This window comes from Telmatherina bonti (genome assembly GCF_933228915.1).
Source record: "Telmatherina bonti genome assembly, chromosome: 16".
Taxonomy (NCBI): domain Eukaryota; kingdom Metazoa; phylum Chordata; class Actinopteri; order Atheriniformes; family Telmatherinidae; genus Telmatherina; species Telmatherina bonti.
This window is the reverse complement of record NC_136614.1, coordinates 15,775,087-15,795,280: the sequence shown is the minus strand read 5'-3', so window position 1 is coordinate 15,795,280 and position 20,194 is coordinate 15,775,087. Positions and strand designations below refer to the sequence as shown.

The 20,194-nt window shown below is 42.9% G+C and overlaps 1 protein-coding gene across 1 annotated transcript; it reads right to left on the bottom strand.

Moving 5' to 3' along the window:
* Window positions 1-2,380: 2,380 nt before the first annotated feature.
* rab15 (RAB15, member RAS oncogene family) lies at window positions 2,381-18,478 on the bottom strand (the record flags this gene model as incomplete). Its single annotated transcript, XM_079255509.1, has 7 exons — window positions 2,381-2,542; window positions 2,664-2,729; window positions 4,293-4,382; window positions 4,969-5,046; window positions 5,900-5,960; window positions 6,608-6,668; window positions 18,355-18,478. The coding sequence occupies 7 exons, from the start codon at window positions 18,476-18,478 to the stop codon at window positions 2,381-2,383; spliced, it is 642 nt and encodes a 213-aa protein (XP_079111635.1).
* Between the last annotated feature and the right edge of the window lie 1,716 nt (window positions 18,479-20,194).

Here is a 20,194-nt window from a genome sequence, read left to right as displayed (position 1 = left end):
AAAAAAAATCCTCACTTAAGGGGTGGACAAGGAGAATGCAGAGGTCTTAAAACAAGACAGTCTATCCCAGCAACCACTGGGTGAGAGGCAGAGTACACCCTGGACAGGTTGCCAGTCCATCACAGAGAAGCTGAAAGTGATTTGTGGATAAATATAAAAGAAAGTTCTGACACAGGACCTCAGAGATTCATCTGGACCCTCCAGTGCTCCAGTTTGTGTTCACCGAAGCCTCATCAGAAATGCTCTCGTTGGGCAGGTGGGGTCAAGACTCCATTTTTACAGAAGGGAAACAGGAAGAAAATGCTGAGGTTTGTTAAATGACACAAGAATTGAAGTGAAAATCAGTGTTAATATGTCATTAGGAGTGACAAATGCTGCCCACAGCATGGACCTCAACATTACTGAAGCAGTGTGTGATCATCTCAACAGAACGGATCAAAAGGCAAAAATGAGCATCGGAAAGTCCTTCAAGAACTCTGGAGGGCTAGTTGTAAAGATTGCATGAAGAAACAGCAGGAAAGGTTGCCTAATATGGTTCAGACTGTGTGGAAAAATATACTAATTCATACAAATTACTGTCTTTCAGACTTGTTAGAATGATAGAAACTAAAGTTTTAGGTACCTGCTGTATCTATTTACCATCTGACTTTGCAAATATAAATGTGTAGAGAAAGAAAGAGGATGGGCTCTACTCTCTAATATCAAGCTAAACTTAATAGAAAGGTGCATTAAGAAAGTTTACATGTTCTGTTGCTCAGCAGGCTAGAAACCCGACGCCAGTCTTTGTGGAGAAGCAAAACTCTGCAACATCATGACCCATAATTCTCCCATTCGTTTGAACAAAAGCATGATTAAATAATATTTAAATAGATGCAAACCTTCTGCATTTATATCACATCAATAGCTTGTTTTCCTGCCAGCCAGCAATACTTCGTTCCTATTACCTGAACACAACTGAGACAATGGTTTACTCACTTTAAGGAATACCTGAGTTTCAAACTTCACCAAAGAAGACGCCTTAAACTGTCATATCTGCAAGTATTTACTCTTAAACATTTGACAACATGTTGCATTTTACATGTTGCATATTCATATATCTTCACAATTACATTTAAATTAATCAACAAGAAAGAAAAGAAAAAAATCCTGAAAATCAACACAGATACATTGCGTAGCCATAGCTTACATCATTCAGTACAACATACCGCCTTCTCACACACTGCACACATTAAGTTTTTTTTTTTCCATAGCATTTAATACATAGTTGCAAAAAAATGTAGCCAAAAATGTAGTCTTCCTATACTGATGTCCATTCTGTGTAACCCTCACAAGAGGCAACTCTGGTCAAATGTTCCTTGTATTGTGATCAGGCAATTATTAACTTCATTGAAGTTGCAATAAAAAGAAGAGAAAGAAAAGAAAAAATTGCATGCAAAACTCTCACTTGCCCCTTTGCTAAATCTGTGAGGGGAAAGAAGAAACGGCATTTCCACTTGACTCTGTACAAAACAGTGAGAAAGGGACAGAATGACCAAAACATTAGTTCACAGAGTATTTCAGATTATCTAGAATATCCATGTAGAGTTTTTATACAGCCCTCTAATGGCGATATAGTTCATGACTTTATCAGTCTGTTATGCTGTGGAAAATCCAGTATGTACAATGCAACAGGCAGTTATCAAACCAGCAATAGTATAAGCAATTTTCTGCTAATAAACCCAGCACAGAACATAGAAAAATACCTTTTGTTTTGCTACAGAAAAAACTCAAGGATTCTCCTTCCAATGCTCGTCTCATATTAACGCCACAGTTGGGTGTTTCTGACCATTTACAAGCTGCAAAAGTTGATGTCAACAAAGCAGAAAAAAATGAAATAACTGCGTATATTAAGAACAGTTGCACTCTATTACAGGTAGCCATTGCAAGTGCAATTACAACCAAAACCACAGGCATAAAAACGAGATAGAAAGAAAGGAAAAAAAGCCTGCAGAACAAAACTTAAAGCTGGTCACGGTTCTGTTGTGTGCTTTTTCTCTATGCATGTAGCGCCCTCTTGTGGTAGATTCTTATACTACATAAAATGCATTTTAAAAATTGAGGCAATGGGCAGATTGGTACTACTATTTTAATCTAATCAAATCCAATTAAATTCTTCTCCATACACTTGGCACTTGGTGGCAAAATGTTCTTCTTTTTGTCCTTAAAACTGCTTTTAAATCACCTGGCAATACCTAAAAATAAAATATGACAAAATCTGCTTTTAAAATTAGAGCTAAGCATTTGTCTTTATTTCAGGCTAAAAACAAAAATGAAACTTTTTTTTTTTTTTTTTTTTACCAAGAGTGCACAAAGTATGTGGCGATTAATTCATTTAATGCTTTTAACACCAGCAGCCTTTGCGTTCGTTGCCCCCTGAGCTGTCACAGAGTCCCTCCTCTTCCTCCAATGCGGCAAGATTAACCTCATCATTAAGGGACATCCGAAGAAGATCCAGGTCCTTTTTATTGGCTGCCAGCACTTGTTCAGCCAGTCGTGTAAAAGTCTGGAAGAGAAACAGTCACAGGAGAGGAGCGAGATGACAGACCGAGTCATTTCCTCTTCATATAGTTATAAATATTTGATCTTGTTACTATTTTATGCATCGTCATGAGACGTCACCTCACCTCTGTTATATTATGGTTGGTGAAGGCACTTGTCTCAAAGAAGTCCATTCCATAAGCCTTGGCCAGCTTGAGGGACGCAAAACAGAATTTCAGTTTATATATAAAGGCTGGATATATAAATATATGTAAAAAAGGAAGCTGAAAAACAACCAAGCACCTCTTTTTTTAGGTGCGGAAAATATCTAAGTCTATCTGCCGACAGCTATAAACCATGGTGCCATTTTTAAATGTGTAATGTGAAAAATAGACTTTTTTTCTGTCCCACATTGTTAGGTAGGGCGGCAGCATAGAAAACATCCCACAGCCACAGATGATCTGCGTGGATAACCAGTACGATCTCAGCATAACGAACTGGTTTTTCTTTTAGTCCAGCTCTTAAGCCTAGACACTGAGGCAAAGTTGCATTTCCAGTTTCACTGTCTTGTTGTTCTTCTAACTTGATGGGTGGGACCAGTGGTGTAGTCCAGGGTATACGTGGGTATACTGAGTATACCCACTTCTAAATTTCTCATTTCTGAACATAGACATAATGAAGATATATTTACATAAGTCTATGAGTCTGTCTCTCACCAGCTCTATGTGCCGGTGTAGATTTAGTAATTTCATAACTCTTCCTCCCTGAAACCGAAGAGCAGAAATTATGTGACAATGAGCAAATATTCTGATGGATTTTTAGAGTGAACTAAATAGAGTAGTCTTAAATGTCACTTTTTATGAAACAATGTTTTTCTGGGCTATTTTTTTTTTTGTTTTGTTTTTTTTTGTTTTGTTTTTTAAAACAAGGGCGAAAAGTATACCCACTTCTCAAGGGACAACTACAGCACTGGGTAGGACGTATTATAAGACAATATATATATGTACATAAATGACGGAAACCTTTAACAACTGACCCAAACAGAGCCAGCGTAGCATCATCCCAGCAGATGCTTTAAAAATGTGTGCATAAGAGACTAAATCAAAGATTGAAGACAGCATCGGGGTCTTGTTCAGACCATTTCTCCACAACCAGCTGCGTGTGGTCCAGAGGACACTGTGCAAATTCAGCCGTGTTAGTTGTATAGTCATGATATCCCCTTGAGATATGATATGGTCTTTCAAGGAGATAAACGATAGCATGTGCTGGTTAGCATGTGCTGGTTAGCATGCTAACCTTCCTGGATAATAAATCTTTATAAAATTTACATTTCCTTTTTTATAATGTAAAGCAACAGTAAATGCACCAGATGCATAAAAAGTGCGAGTTTGATCTCTCAAACATATAGTTTGTGTGACATTAATGTCCTCTTTTAGCACATTTGATGAGGCAAGAGTGAGCCCCTGTTGGTTGACTGGGTGCACAACATGTACTTATGCATGCATGCACATAAAGAAAAAAACAAAATCACTTTAGATCTTTAAGAGTTAAGTAAAAGAACAGACCAGATCAGACAAATATGATAAGTACAAGTTTTCCCATAACTCGGCTCTGCATATTGGACATCTGAAACTGTGATTTCCATGAAATTTCCAATGAAACTCAGCTGATTTGGGCATCATATTAATATTTTGCACCCAAACTAAATCCAACGTGGAAATAGTTATGGATTTCTGTCTTGAATAGATCAGGAATATGGCCGGTGACTGACTGACCTTGACACCTTGCTCGGTGGCCACCTGCCTCTTGTCCACTTCGTCCGATTTGTTCCCTACGAGGATCTTCTGGACCTTGTCAGGAGCGTACTGGAAGGGGTTGTCATGTTGTTATGAAAAGATATTTATGGATCAAGACAGAGGAGAAAGCAACACTGAGGCAAAGTGGAGATTTCAAATGTCAAGAGAAGGCAGTGGGAAGAAAACACAGGCGCGACAGCGTCCAGGAAATGAGACTATGATTAAAAGTAAGTGGGAAGCATGCCAAGATCAATAGAAAGTATATTCAGACAGAGCCGTAGAGGAAATTAGGTCCATAATGACGAAATTAATAGAGCAAAATCATCAGGGAAATGGGAGGGGAAAGCAGGGCAGATAGAGACAGCTTCATGAAGACTCAAACCGGAGAGAAAAACACATTGTTTCTCCAATATTCATGACAACACTTTTAAAATATGACATGATGGAAAATAAGGATGAAACATAATACAGCACAGCTGTCAGGTCAGTGCGTGTAGGTTTTATCACACTATATCATCTGTTTTTTGTCAATCAAGGCTCTCCGTGCACACAGATCTCATGGTTTGGTCGAGTCTACAATGAGGAAAGACTGCTTTCTGATTTTCCCATGTGCCTGATTTATCTAGCTCCTAAACCCTCGGTCTGAGTGACTCACCTCATCCACATCACTGGCCCACTTCATGATGTGCTGGAAAGATCGCTCACTCGTGATGTCATATATCAGGAAGATTCCCTGAGGAGACATGGTCGAAAAATGTTCCAATTAATATTTTTCCATCCAGTTCAGCAAAACTATCCAATAGTAGTAAAATAAAATAAAATAAAATAAAATAGAAAAATAAAAATAAAAATATTCATTAAAATAAAATAAAATAAAATACCACAATTAAATAAAAATACAAAAGAAAAAAAGAAAAAATATGAATAAAAAGAAAATGGAATAAAAAAATGTAATACAAAATAAAATAAAATATTAATTAAAATAAAATAAAATAACACAAATAAAAATAAAATTAAAAAACAAAAGAAAAAAATATGAAAACAATAAATGGAATTAAAAAAATAAAATATAAAATTAAATTAAATAAAATAGGAAAACATTTTTCCTCGATGCAAACCATGTTTGGAACATTGGCAGACTTTCTGCCTCTAACATATTTTATTCTTTTAAGCTGCAGGCTGAAAGAAAAATCCACTAAATTGTTTTATTGCACAAAACAAGACATTTCCCCCCCCAATTTCATTACCAGTTTCTGGTAAATGGAAAATTCACTTTCAGCCCCTTTAATCTCTTTAGCAGCCCAAAGCAAAGGCAAAATCCATAGAAAGCAGCGTTAGGCTGCCGGCGCTGCTTGTATGTAGCTGTGAAGGTCATATTGTAGGAAGAAATGTTACATTTTTAGTCGCACAAAAGATAAAATGAAACCTTTTTAAAGCATAATGTTAAAATGCTACATTGGTAAAGTATGAGATGGCCTTGAAGCTGCAGAGAAAACTGATGTTAGAACCAGATAAACTGTTCCTACTTCCTGCAGCGGAAGTAATATTACACTGTGAAGGTGTAATAAGGTGCAGCAGCTCATCACCTGCGCTCGTCTGTAGTACTGCTTGGTGATGGTCTGGTACCGCTCCTGCCCGGCTGTGTCCCTGCACATAAAAGATAAACACACATGGAAAAAAAATGCACATGCATTATCTTTTGCAGAGAAAAATGCTGATCTTAGGATTGCACGTCCCAACATCGTAACATCTGCGTCATGAAGTAAGAAACCTTGTTATTCTGGTATCACTTCTGCTTGTTGTTGCTGCAGATTCTTGCTTTTATGTTGCAGGATGTCACGGTTCATCATTTCAGGCTGATTGAAACAGATCAACAAAAGTGGTTGAACTGCTAAAAAAATTATCTATTCAATGTGTCCCTGAAGAATAAAATGTCTTATTTTTTTATCACACATCACCATAATGTTACGTCTTTCTTTCTTTTGCATTTAGAAAAACTGCAACTGCGGATAATTCGACTGATATAGTTGTTATTCATCTACACCTAACAAAACAAGACCTGACTGATTATCTACCTTTTTTTTATAGATATTTTTTACTTCAGCCAACTGCGTCCTTCATATCTGTTTTGTGGTTTTGCTGATTACTCCCAAATTCATCGAATATGAAGCAGCAAACATAAGCTCACTGTTCTGGATAACAGCGCACACAGTCAGCTGCACAAACATAAATAATGCAGGCTGAAAGAATGATATCCTGGAAAACAGAACAAGTCTTCCAGCACTGGATCTTACCATATCTGTATCCGTACTTTGATACCATCTATTACTAGTGTCTTCATTTTGAAGTCGACTCCTGGAAGAGAGAAGATTGGGTCAGAAGATGTAATATTACATTCACAGATGAGCTTCAGATTTGATCTTTGCTGCAGCAGAACGGCACAGTTCAGGAAAGTTCTGACATGAAAGTTCTCAGAGATGAATCCTTTCTGCCCCTCAGTATGCAGCCGATGTTGATTAGCGAGGCGGTTCTTTTACAGACAGCGGAGTCACCATTATCTGCACCCGTTTTATAAACATTGCAGTCTGCTAGGAGAGCTGCACCATCGCTGCATAATCCAGCCTTTAGATGATCAAGCTAATGAACTGTTTAGTCCAGTCCTGTGTATCCTGACAGTGGTAAAATGAGGAAAATGAGAGCATGAGGATAAGAAATGGGAGAAGAGATTGGAGAAGGGGTTACATAACTTGCTCTGATCTGTTTCAGAATCCTGAGTCTGATAGTTTTTCCCTCCATCTCATGACTAAAATAACATACATAGATAGTTATTCATGCAGCTGTATTCAGATTACAATATTGTAACATAAATACAAATTTTGCCATATAAATTTAGCACAAAGAGTGAGTAAAACGTGTGTTTGATTGATTATTTTTTTGTTGTAATAAAGCTTCTTGGCAAACATTTTCATGTCTTTCGAAAGTTTCTCCCTTTTAAATGTCGTAACATTCGTGTTTGGGATGAGCAGCAGAGCTGAGTATGCAGGCTACACCTATAAAAGATGTACTAAATCCTTTCTAACAATGGCAAACACTTTACTCTGCTTTTGACTCTTGTTTTGAGCTTGTGGTAGGCCGGCTGCTGACAGTCAGGTGCTTCATTTGCCCCTGAGCAGGACCTGTGAGTTTGTAGGATCAAACTGTGGCAAAGTCACTGACAACATTATTCTGATTGTTGCACTGATGGTGTAAAACTTCAGATGAAGGCGATGAGACGGTGTAGAGATGCATTTTTCTTACTGGAAAAACAAAATTTGTCACATCTGGAGGAAATCTCAATGCAGCGAAGTTGACATGAGATTCTAAAAGCGGTAGAAATCTCTTATTTCCACAGTCTGGAAGTGAACTTTATCCTCCAAGATGACAAAGCAAGCCGCCATGTTTCTTGCGACAAATGCAGACTGAAGAATGGGATGCCATCCCTAAGGAAAGTGTGACCAAGCTGGTGACCAGCACGAGGAGGAGGTGCAAGACGACAGTCTAGCACCTCCTCCTCATAGTTCTTCCACATGATACTTAGACTAAAAGGGCAGAACCCACATATTTAACTCTGCTCATCCCACACATGCACTTTCCTTACAAACGTGGCACCGAGTACGATGTAAAATGAACAGGCTTTCTTTCTGGTATGATGTTCATTGCCTCAAAGCAATTTTACAACAAAGAGATAATCCACCAAACTTTTTTTTTTTCCACTTTCTGTGCAGAGTTTACTTCAACCCAATAAGCTATAAAGTAGAAATAGACACAGAGTTTGTTAAAAAAAAAAAAATAAATAAAATAAAAAAAAAACCTACAGAGATAGCTCTCAGTTTTTCAAACTTGCAATGCGATTTTGAAAGAAAAAATTCTTTTCTTATCTATCTTCAATAAAAACACGCTTTTTGGCTTCTAAAGACGGCTCTAAACCCTAAGAAATCATCCAGCAGTTCATACCGATTAACCTGATCATCAGCAGCCCTGCATCACAGCTCGCATCCCCCTCTGAGAAAGAGCTACTGAGTCCAATCAATTGGCATGGCTGGGTGATCTTTTGCTTATGTGTTTTTTTTTTTTATAGTTGAATATCTGCAAGGTTGAGTATATTCCAGGAGACAAACAGGAGGAAACAGCTGGTAGATGCACTTTAACTGCTCTGGCTGATTTTTATCGACTTCATTTCACTGTATGTGTCCAAAACCAGTTGGAGTCGGGCAGTAGCTGCAGTGCAGTGCAATGACACGACGATCTGAGCCTTAAATGAAGTCTGGCTTCAGCCTCTGTCTTCCTATTACAGAGGACTCGGGACAAGTGAAACATCTGCATGGGGCTTGACTTCCATTTATTGTGGAAAAAAATGGGTGCTTTCATTCATTACAATCTACAAGTATTAGCAAAGAGCTGCAGAATTCATTCAAGAAAGTGGGCGAATGATGCAGAGAGGAAGTGAGCGCCACTGCAGCAAACTAAGAAGTAATCTTAATAACTTCATACAAAAAGAATAAAACCATCCAAACTGTCTCGTTTATATGTCTGATGTCCTTTTAATTGTGGGTTTCCTTCCTAACCTGGTGGAAAGCTGCTAAAACTGCTAAAGAAATTGCATTTGTAGTTGTAATAACGAACCTTTGAGGGTAGATAACAGGTTCGAACATGTGCAGCCAGACATATTTTATGTGCTGCCAGGTTCATGCTAATGCACAAGCTTGCTCATTTATTTTTGGAGTCTTTAAAAGTGTTCGTAATATCCTGCTACACCTGCTTACTTTAAGGGCTGGTCTTTGCTAATTAATGCTGGGGAGTAAGGGTGAGCCCACCTCCCGTGGGTTAGGGTTAGAAATAAATACAAAGAAAAATAAATACAAAGAAATCTCATGTGGAGTGCCACAGGGGTCTGTATTAGGTCCCAAGTTATTTATAATATATATCAATAACATATGCAGAGCAACCAATGTGGAAATGTGTGTGTAAGTGTAAATATGTGAATGTAAATATAGATAGTAAATTGAATAAGTATGTGGTGATGTGCAGCGACAGAATGGAAAACTAGATGAGTAGAGTGGGTAGGGGTGGGAATACCAAATAAGTGTACACCTCTTCCCACTTCTTTTTCGAACTCCTTTTATCTCACGAATTTATTTAATTATCAAATTGACGAGGAATGATTATTATTATTGTTATTAATATTTGTGATTGTTATTATTTTCTTAATTAGTAAGTACATGTATGTATATACGTGTGTGTATGTACAGGGTTAGGGTTAGGTATCTACAGGTATGTACGTATATTTTTCTTTTCTTATTTTCTTTCATTTGTTCAAAATAAATAAACTAACTAGCTAACGGAAGGGAAAGGGAAAACACCCAGAAAGCATTACCTCCTTCACCACATCTGCAAAGGGAACAAAGATCCATTCAGCTTCCTGGAAGTAAGTGTAAATAACAGTCTATTATGTTGGCAAAATGAGAAAATTCTCAACTTGCGGAAGCATTGTTGAGCTTCCCTCCTTCCCTGCGGAGGTAACTGCAACAATGGACTGTAATATGCAGAATGTGAGAAATAGCAGCTAATTTGATATGGCAGCATTTGGCAATCGGCAGTGTGAAAACCATGTAAAAACTAATGGGTACACACCCCAAACTGACTGGACTAATTGACTGTGTTTGACAACGTGAGACGGATTAAACAGCAATGCATGTCAGTGTTCTGGAGGTAATAGTGACAGGCCCTAACATGAATGCTTTCACACTGACACTAATTCACTGGTGGGGGGGTATCTGTCATCCATGACGACCATTTCCAGCACAGGACGGACAACAGCTGTGTTTCTGGGACGCAACAGAACAAGGAACAAACCTTTATTGTGCACTTAAAAAAGTGTCATTAGTCTTTGCCGAACATGAGCTGAGCAGAATATTTATCAGCAGTAAATGTCAAGCCCTGTGCATATCGTTTGAATGCACACAATAAAGATTTAAAGAACTGAAGTGTGTTTGCAGGTGTTGAGGCGGCTGCGTCAGTGAAGAAAGTTGTGTGAAGCCTCCAGAGGGAGTTATGTGAAACAGGATGAATATTCTCCTGTGATATGAGGTGAGTCAGAGTTGCCTGAGGCTGAAGACAAGTTGGAAAATGTTTCCTTGTTTTTGCTGCTCCGGCTGAACTCTGTGCAGCTGAGTGACATTGTGGATGATGTGCGTTCAGAGGCTGGACAAGAAGACAAAGACGCTTCTCTTGTTTGTAAAGCATTGTGTTATGAAGCACACATTTACAAGAGATTTTGCACAATATTTTTTAAAGAGTTAATACTCATTCATTCATTTTCCAAACCGCTTAGTCCAATTAAGGGTCCCAGCAATCATCGGGCGAGAGGCAGGGTTCACCTTGGACTGGTCGCCAGTCCATCACAGGGCAGTTAAATACTGTCGACCATATTTAGTGTTTTCTCATAAATAGCAGATTTTTGTTAATACTCTATTCTCAAACCAATTACTTAAGTCCAGGTGTTTTATTTAACAAAATGTATTTTATAAAATTGTGGAATTTGTGACTGTTGTGTCCTTAATTATTTACTTATTTACCATTATTTAAAAAAAAAAAAAAAAAAAAGGATTGTGTGAAATAGAAATAAAAGCTAAAACTTTATATTTCAGTTAAAATAAAAAAAAAATTTAATTAAATAAATCAAAATAAAATAAAACTAAAACTAAATAAACTAAAACAATTAAAATAAAATAAAATAAAATAAAATAAAATAAAATAAAATAAAATAAAATGGTTGCCAGGGCTGAAATGTGACTGAATCTAATACAAGTCTTTATGAGGAGGAGTTCACCAGTCTCTGAATGTTTCTGCAGGAAAAAAGTTAAACAGTTTCAAAATGTTGGGACACATCTTTTAGATTAAATCAAAGAATGAGGTGAAATCTCTACGTGAGCCATAATACTGAAAATAAATACATGTGATCTTGTGGTTTTCAGGCAGCGCAGCGTTAAAAACACAATGCAGTGGAAATCAATGCATATGCTTTGTGAATACTACTGAAAAGCATCGAACATGGCGGATTGCAAAAGCATTAACAAGGTCAAGCAAAAAAAAACGCTCCCTCAATGGGAGTTAGTTAATGTTGGCTGAAAGCACAAAATCCAAAAAGCAAGAATACTGCATCTTGCAGGCGGAAGAGGAGAGGGACCACCTGAACTGTTATCAGCACACAGTTCAAAAGCCTTCCTCTGATGGCATGGGTTGGGGGGGCATGTTAAATCATCAGATAAATCACTATTAACACACTAAAGGAGGGGAAACCGGGGCCCAAACACACACGGACAAAATTGCCACAGGACTGGTTGACACATCCTGCTTTCAAAACCAGGAGACAAATATACAGATCACACTTTCTATGTTCTTAAACGCAACACAACAACCATCTGTGGCAGCGGTGATCCATGCCCCACCCTGCAGACTAACGAGCAGCGGCGTGCTGTGTGTGTATGACACGGCCGTGACCCGAACACCACTTGGCTCATATCCGCGAGGACAGGGGTTTATTGAGATATGTAATAGAGCCGGGCCAGGCTGATATTTTATGGGTGACTTGTCAGCCAGAGGCTCAGAGGCAGACCACTGACGAGACCACCAAGGTAACAGGGAGAAAGATTAAAGTCAGGAGTGTGACTGAGCACCAATACTAAATCATCTCAACAGTCACACTTTGCCCCGAGAAGTCCGGAGCACCGTGACCTGCCGGAAGGAAATGAGCTACTTCAACAAGAGCGGACGGATTACTCATTCAGATCAGATCTCAGAACGAATTTTGGAGTCTTACATGTTAGAAAAAGGTTAAAAAAAAAAAAAAACCCAGCCTTTTCCCTCCACAGCTTCTGGGTTTTCTGTAAAGAGCATCAGCGGTCTGTATGAACTCCAACCTCGACCTCTGCCAACCTCATCAGAGTCAGCTTTATTCATGTGGCTAATGGAGATATAAATAAAAGTTAAAGTACAGATATGTATCTTAATAATACTGTGCTGTTTGTCTTATTTAAAGGCATCACAGGAAAAAGCTGCTGTTCACTCTGCTGCTGCAGAGCATCGTCGTCGTCGTTCCGACATCTGAAGAGCTTTCTCAGGCGATGTGAAACAAAAGAAAGATTGCAAATCCACACAAGTCTGATAAAAGGAGTTTAAAAAGAACTTCAAAATTATCTGAACTGATTGAATCTAATTTTAATTCCCTTCCACTCGGTGCCACCGGTGCATTTTCAGCCCGTGAGCAGATTGGATGATATAAAAAGGAACTGTTCTGAAAACAAATCTTCCAGCTACTGATGTGCATGTTTTAAAAATCCATCCATCCATCCATCTTCTGCCGCTTATCCGGGGTCGGGTCGCGGGGGCAGCAGCCTAAGCAGGGAAGCCCAGACTTCCCTCTCCCCAGCCACATTTGCCAACTCTGCGGGAGGGATCCCGAGGCATTCCCAGGCCAGCCGAGAGATGTAATCCCTCCAGCGTGTCCTGGGTCTTCCCCGGGGTCTCCTCCCCGAGGGACGTGCCTGGAACACCTCACCAGGGAGGCGTCCAGGAGGCATCCTGACCAGATGCCCGAGCCACCTCAACTGGTTCCTCTCGATGCGGAGGAGCAGCGGCTCTACTCTGAGCCCCTCCCGGATGACTGAGCTCCTCACCCTATCTCTAAGGGAGAGCCCGGCCACCCTGCGGAGGAAACTCATTTCAGCCACCTGTATATGAGATCTCGTTCTTTCGGTCACGACCCACAGCTCATGACCATAGGTGAGGGTAGGAACGTAGATCGACTGGTAAATCTAGAGCTTCGCCTTCTGGCTCAGCTCCTTCTTCACCACGACAGACCGGCGCAGAGCCCGCATTACTGCAGACGCCGCACCGATCCGTCTGTCGATCTCACGCTCCATCCTTCCCTCACTCGTGAACAAGACCCCGAGATATTTAAACTCCTCCACTTGAGGCAGGACCTGACTCCCGACCCGGAGAGGGCAATCCACCCTATTCCGGCTGAGGACCATGGTCTCAGATTTTGAGGTGCTGATTCTCATCCCAGCCGCTTCACACTCGGCCGCGAATCGCTCAAGCGAGAGCTGGAGATCACGACCAGATGAAGCCAACAGGACCACGTCATCCGCAAAAAGCAGGGACCCAATCCTGAGGCCACCAAGTCGGATCCCCTCAACCCCTCGGCTGCGCCTAGAAATTCTGTCCATATAAGTTATGAACAGAATTGGTGATAAAGGGCAGCCTTGGTGGAGTCCAACCCTCACCGGAAACGAATCCGACTTACTACCGGCAATGCGGACCAAGCTCTGACACCTGTCGTACAGGGACCGGACAGCTCATACAAGGGGGTCCGGTACCCCATACTCCCGGAGTACCCCCCACAGGAGCCCCCGGGGGACACGGTCGAATGCCTTCTCCAGGTCCACAAAGCACATGTAGACTGGTTGGGCAAACTCCCATGCCCCCCCCCCCAGGACCCCAGAGAGGGTATAGAGCTGGTCCACTGTTCCGCGACCAGGACGAAAACCACACTGCTCCTCCTCAATCCGGGATTCGACTATCCGGCGGACCCTCCTCTCCAGGACCCCTGAATAGACCTTACCAGGGAGGCTGAGGAGTGTGATTCCCCTGTAATTGGAACACACCCTCCGGTCCCCCTTCTTAAAAAGGGGGACCACCACCCCAGTCTGCCAATCCAGCGGTACTGCCCCCGATGTCCATGCGATGCTGCAGAGGCGTGTCAGCCAGGACAGCCCCATAGCATCCAGAGCCTTAAGGAACTCCGGGCGGATCTCATCCACCCCCGGGGCCTTGCCGCCAAGGAGCTTTTTGACCACCTCAGCGACTTCAGCCCCAGAGATAGGAGAGTCCACCCCTGAGTCCACCAGCTCTGCTCCCTCATGGGAAGACGTGTTGGTAGGATTGAGGAGGTCTTCGAAGTATTCCCTCCACCGACCCACAACGTCCCGAGTTGAGGTCAGCAGCACCCCATCTCCACTGTACACAGTGTTGATGGAGCACTGCTTCCCCCCTCCTGAGCCGCCGGATGGTGGACCAGAATCTCCTCGAAGCCGTCCGGAAGTCTTTCTCCATGGCCTCGCCGAACTCCTCCCATGCCCGAGTTTTTGCCTCGGCAACGGCCGAAGCCGCATGCCGCTTAGCCCGCCGGTACCCATCAGCTGCCTCCAGAGTCCCACAGGCCAAGAAGGCCCGATAGGACTCCTTCTTCAGCTTGACGGCATCCCTCACTGCTGGTGTCCACCAACGAGTCCTGGGATTACCGCCACGACAGGCACCAACGACCTTGCAGCCACAGCTCCGGCTGGCCGCCTCAGCAATAGAGGCACGGAACACAGCCCATTCGGACTCAATGTCCCCCGCCTCACTCGGGACATGTTCGAAGCTCTGCTGAAGGTGGGAGTTGAAGCTCGCTCTGACAGGGGACTCAGCCAGACGTTCCCAGCAGACCCTCACAACACGTTTGGGCCTGCCAGCTCTGACCGGCTTCCTCCCCCACCATCTGAGCCAACTCACCACCAGGTGGTGATCAGTTGACAGCTCCGCCCCCCTCTTCACCCGAGTGTCCAAGGCATGTGGCCGCAGGTCCGACGATACGACTACAAAGTCGATCATTGAACTGCGGCCCAGGGAATCCTGATGCCAGGTGTACATATGGACACTCTTATGCTGGAACATGGTGTTCGTTATAGACAATCCATGACGAGCACAGAAGTCCAATAACAAAACACCATTTGGGTTCAGAGGGGGGGGGACCATGCCTCCCAATCACTCCCCTCCAGGTCTCACTGTCATTGCCCACGTGAGCATTGAAGTCCCCCAGCAGAACAATGGAGTCCCCAGAAGGAGCACCCTCCAGCACTCCCTCCAAGGACCCCAGAAAGGGTGGGTACTCTGAACTGCTGTTCGGTGCATAAGCACAGACAACAGTCAGGACCCGTCCCCCCACCCGGAGGCGGAGGGAAACTACCCTTTCATCCACCGGGGTAAACCCCAACGTGCAGGCACCAAGCTGGGGGCCGATGAGAATGCCCACACCTGCTCGGCGCCTCTCACCATGAGCAACTCCAGAGTGGAAGAAGGTCCAGCCCCTCTCGAGGGTACTGGTTCCAGAGCCCAAGCCATGCGTCGAGGTGAGTCCAACTATATCTAGTCGGAACCGCTCAACCTCGCGCACAAACTCAGGCTCCTTCCCCACCAGAGAGGTGACGTTCCACATCCCTAGAGCCAGCTTCTGCAGCCGGGGATCGGACCGCCAGGGTCCCCGCCCCTTGCTGCCGCCCAGCTCACATTGCACCCGACCCCTACGGCTCCTCCCGCAGATGGTGAGCCCACGGGAGGTGGGGCCCATGTAACCCTTTCGGGCTGAGCCCGACCGGGCCCCATGGGCGAAGGCCCGGCCACCAGACGCTCGCTCTCGTACCCCGCCTCCAGGCCTGGCTCCAGAGGGGGGTCCCGGTAACCCGCGTCCGGGCAAGGGAACATTCATGCCCAGGTTGGTCGTCATCATAGGGGTCTATGAGACCGTCTACTAACAGGCCATTCATCAGCTTTTAATCCCAGAATATTTAATGGATATGAACTTGACTGCAAGTAGGCGAGACATCCTGACAGATTTTGAAATAATTAAAAGCAAAAAGTGGGTAACTGGACTGTCAGGGGAACTAATAAATAATGAAGCTAGCCATGAGGGAGATGTAGGGGGGAGGATTCCTATCCTTCTATTTCTGTGAAGGTTAAAGGATTTATTCACTGATCCTCTGCAGGACAACACTAATGGTGCTCCACATCTCTGCTTGTTTACCAGAGAAGAGGACTTTTAATCACTGGAGCCTGGACGAAAAAGCCCTGGGCGCAGCTTGTAGACACCACCTGCTGCCTGCAACTCTTCCATCCACTACGAACATCTGCAGTTCACCGTCTGCAAGACAGAAGAGTCTGGTTCCTCCTGCTGGGAGGAAGGTGAACGCAACTGCAGCAAAATCTCAAGAAACATCACAATATGCACACTACAAGCTGACTTTTCTTGGAAGAGACAAGAGAAAAGACTTCCCATGTTCAGCGTAAGCATCACTCTACAGGGTGGATGCTTCCTGCAGGGAACTATAGGTCTACCACCTAAAATAGCATCCTACAGGTGGGGATATAGCAGAACTCGTCTGTAGTATGCATGAAAACAGGGGCGTATTTTATTAAATATATGAATATTTTGGTCGAATAGTTATGTCAATGCATGTTTTCTTTCTTAGGAATTAGGATGAAGTCTGCAGAGCAGTGCTCCAACATGTGCATCCAGGCACGGCGCTGCTCGGCCTGATAATCAAGATATGACGGCCTCCTTTCATTTAACTGACTTACATCCTGCTGAAAACTCGTTCTTATATCTCTATAAAATGAAATTTACCAAGTGGGAAGACATCACACCTCTTTGAGGAGTATTTGAAAGGCTGTGGATGCAGTTTCATCGAGTATTGATTGTAAACACATCAAGGAACAGACAGGCTCCAGAGATAAAAAGCTTATCACAGAATGAAGAAAAACAGACCTTATTGTATGTTTTGAAGTGTGAAAGGTCAAAGATATTATTCAAATGTCACTCTTTCTTTCTTATTTGTGCCCTTTTGTTCAAAAAAAGGAAAAAAATTGTGTTTTATAGTTGAGCTGCTTCATAATTCTGCACATCTATATTTCCAGTGAAAAGGGGAAAAAAAGTTTTCTTGTACTGCAGTCAGATTAGAGGTGTGGTAACATTTTCCATTGACTGAGCATTTTGTATTTGTTCAATCAGAAAAATCAATCCTCAGGAAGACAATTTACCTCATAATTGCACATGCGGTGGAAAGTTCAGAGTAATAAGGCTTGTGGAACGAGCCAAAAGGTCTCAAAATTGACTTTGAGCATTGTGTGTTTGCAGGAGGCGGATTCAGAATATCAAGGAGGGTTTTATACATGACGTTTTCTACAAAAATACAACAATAATCCAGAAATCAAGTTAATAAACAATGTCAATACAAATAAACAGTGCTACACTTTTTATGATGCTGTCTTGACCGTATTTGAAAACCATCTTTGTCTTTGCTCCAAAATCTTCTGTCAAAACAATCAGACTTTTTCCCCCCTCCTTCCACAACAATGCCTGCTCTCCATCATCCCCATGTTGTGTCAAATTACTGCAAACAGTATCAGAAAGTAGCTGCAACAGTGCCTCACAAAAAGGAGCTTAGTGGGGAGGGAGAAAATGACTGTAAAACCTGAAAAGACAGCCGCAGAAAAAAGATAAGAGACTCTGCTGCAGTATGTGGGGAATGAACTGGGGGAAAAAAAGCTGTGCATCCTTAATTCCAACACCTCAAAGTGAAGCCCAGTAAAGCACCTGTCATGGTCTGTACGCTGGATGCAAATATGAAGGCAAATGCAACTCAAAGCTCTGATTAACTAGTTCGACAAGTCTTGACAAGATTTCACTTTGCAAAGTCCACTATCATTATGAGGGGGGATGGCAACTCCAACTGTGTAGAAATTGTTTTTTTTTTTTTGCCAGCATACAAGGAGCTGAGCATGCAAAGACAAAATGCTGGATATGTGCAGTATTAATCCACTTGTTATCTTTTTATGCATTTTAAATTAAGGCACAAAGTGCAAAGTCCTGGTGCTTTGCAAACTCATCCGCATGGCTCTAAGTGTTGGCTCCTTCCCATCAAGGCTATACGGCCAATTTAGTCACATTGATTTTGCAGTAAACATTTCAATTTCTTATTAATTTCCCACACAGATGAAATCATAACACAAATCATAAGCATTTGTTTGTCCCTCTTATATTGGTAGGACTTGTATTGAAATGTATTGGACATGATTATTGCATTTGATATCAATAGGAAATCTTACAAGCTCATTGAGATAAATAAGGGCGATGATAAACCTCACAACAGAAGGGATAAGGCATGCTGGCAGTGCAGGATCTTACCGATGGTGGAGATGTGAGACGGGTGGAATTCGTTGTCCGTGAATCTGCATAACAAACATGTTTTCCCAACCCCAGAATCTCCGAGGAGCAGGAGTCGGAAGAGCACATCGTACTGCTTAGCCATACTGTTGTTGCACGTAGTCATGAATTAAAATCAGCTAACTGAGTAATGAATGAGCAATCCCTCCCCACCTACATGCCATGTCTGCTCAGAAGCTCCACATGAGGTTGTGGTTGGGCTGCTTTTTGTTCACCGGTGCTGGGTCGGTCGGTGACAAAACAGGGATGCTTCAGCTTCCCAAGCAACCTCCAGCTTCCAGTGGGCGCGGCGGACCCACAGTCAAGGCAGACCTGATGAGAGGAGGGCACTTCCGGTGAGCCCTTCCAAAATAAAATGTCACCACTGCTTTCACTTTCATGTTTGTCCTGAGGCTCAGATGGACAGGACGTAAAAAAAAAAAAAAAAAAAAAATCATTTTACACACAGACACAATTTTACACACACATTTTACACAATTATTATTACTTCCATGATACGATTAAGTATTTACACTGCTCGAAAAATAAAGGGAACACTAAAGTAAGACATTGTAGACCTGAATGAATGAAATATTTCTATTAAATACTTTGTTCTTTCTATAGTTGAATGTGCTAACAACAAAATTACACAAAAATTTTCAATAAAAATCAAATGTATCACCCCATGGAAGTCTGGATTTGGAGTTATACTCCAAATGAAAGTGGAAAAACACACTACAGGCTGATCCAACTTTGATGTAATGTCCTTTTAAACAAGTCAAAATGAGGCTCAGTAGTGTGTGTGGCCTCCACGTGCCTGTATGACCTCCCTTCAACACCTGGGCATGCTCCTGATGAGGCGGCGGATGTTCTCCTGATGGATCTCCTCCCAGACCTGGACTAAAGCATCCGCCAACTCCTGGACAGTCTGTGGTGCAACTTGGCGTTGGTGGATGGAGCAAAACATGATGTCCCAGATGTGCTCAGTTGGATTCAGGTCTGGGGAACGGGCGGGCCAGTCCATAACATCAATGCCTTCATCTTGTAGGAACTGCTGACACACTCCAGCCACATGAGGTCTAGATTGTCTTGCATTAGGAGGAACCCAGGGCCAACCGCACCACCATATGGTCCCACAAGGGGTCTGAGGATCTCATCTCGGTACCTAATGGCAGTCAGGCTACCTCTGGCGAGTAAATGGAGGACTGTGTGGCCCTCCAAAGAAGTGCCACCCCACACCATTACTGACCCACTGCCAAACCGGTCACGCTGGAGGATGTTGCAGGCAGCAGAACGTTCTCCACGGTGTCTCCAGACTCTGTCACGTCTGAACCCGCTTTCATCTGGGAAGAGCACAGGGCGCCAGTGGCAAATTTGCCAATCTTGGTGTTCTCTGGCAAATGCCAAACATCTTGCACGGTGTTGGACTGTAAGCACAACCTCCACCTATGGACGTCGGGCCCTCATACCAGCCTCATGGAGTCTGTTTCTGACTGTTTGAGCAGACACATGCACATTTTCGGCCTGCTGGAGCTCATTTTTCAGGGTTCTGGCGGTGCTCCTCCTGTTCCTCCTTGCACAAAGAAGGAGGTAGCAGTCCTGGTACTGGGTTGGTGCGCTCCCACAGCCTCCTCCACATCTCCTGATGTACTGGCCTGTTTCCTGGTAGCGCCTCCATGCTCTGGACACTACGCTGACAGACACAGCAAACCTTCTTGCCACAGCTGGTATTGATGTGCCATCCTGGATGAGCTGCACTACCTGAGTCACTTGTGTGGGTTGTAGACTCCGTCTCATGCTACCACTACAGTGAAAGCACCGC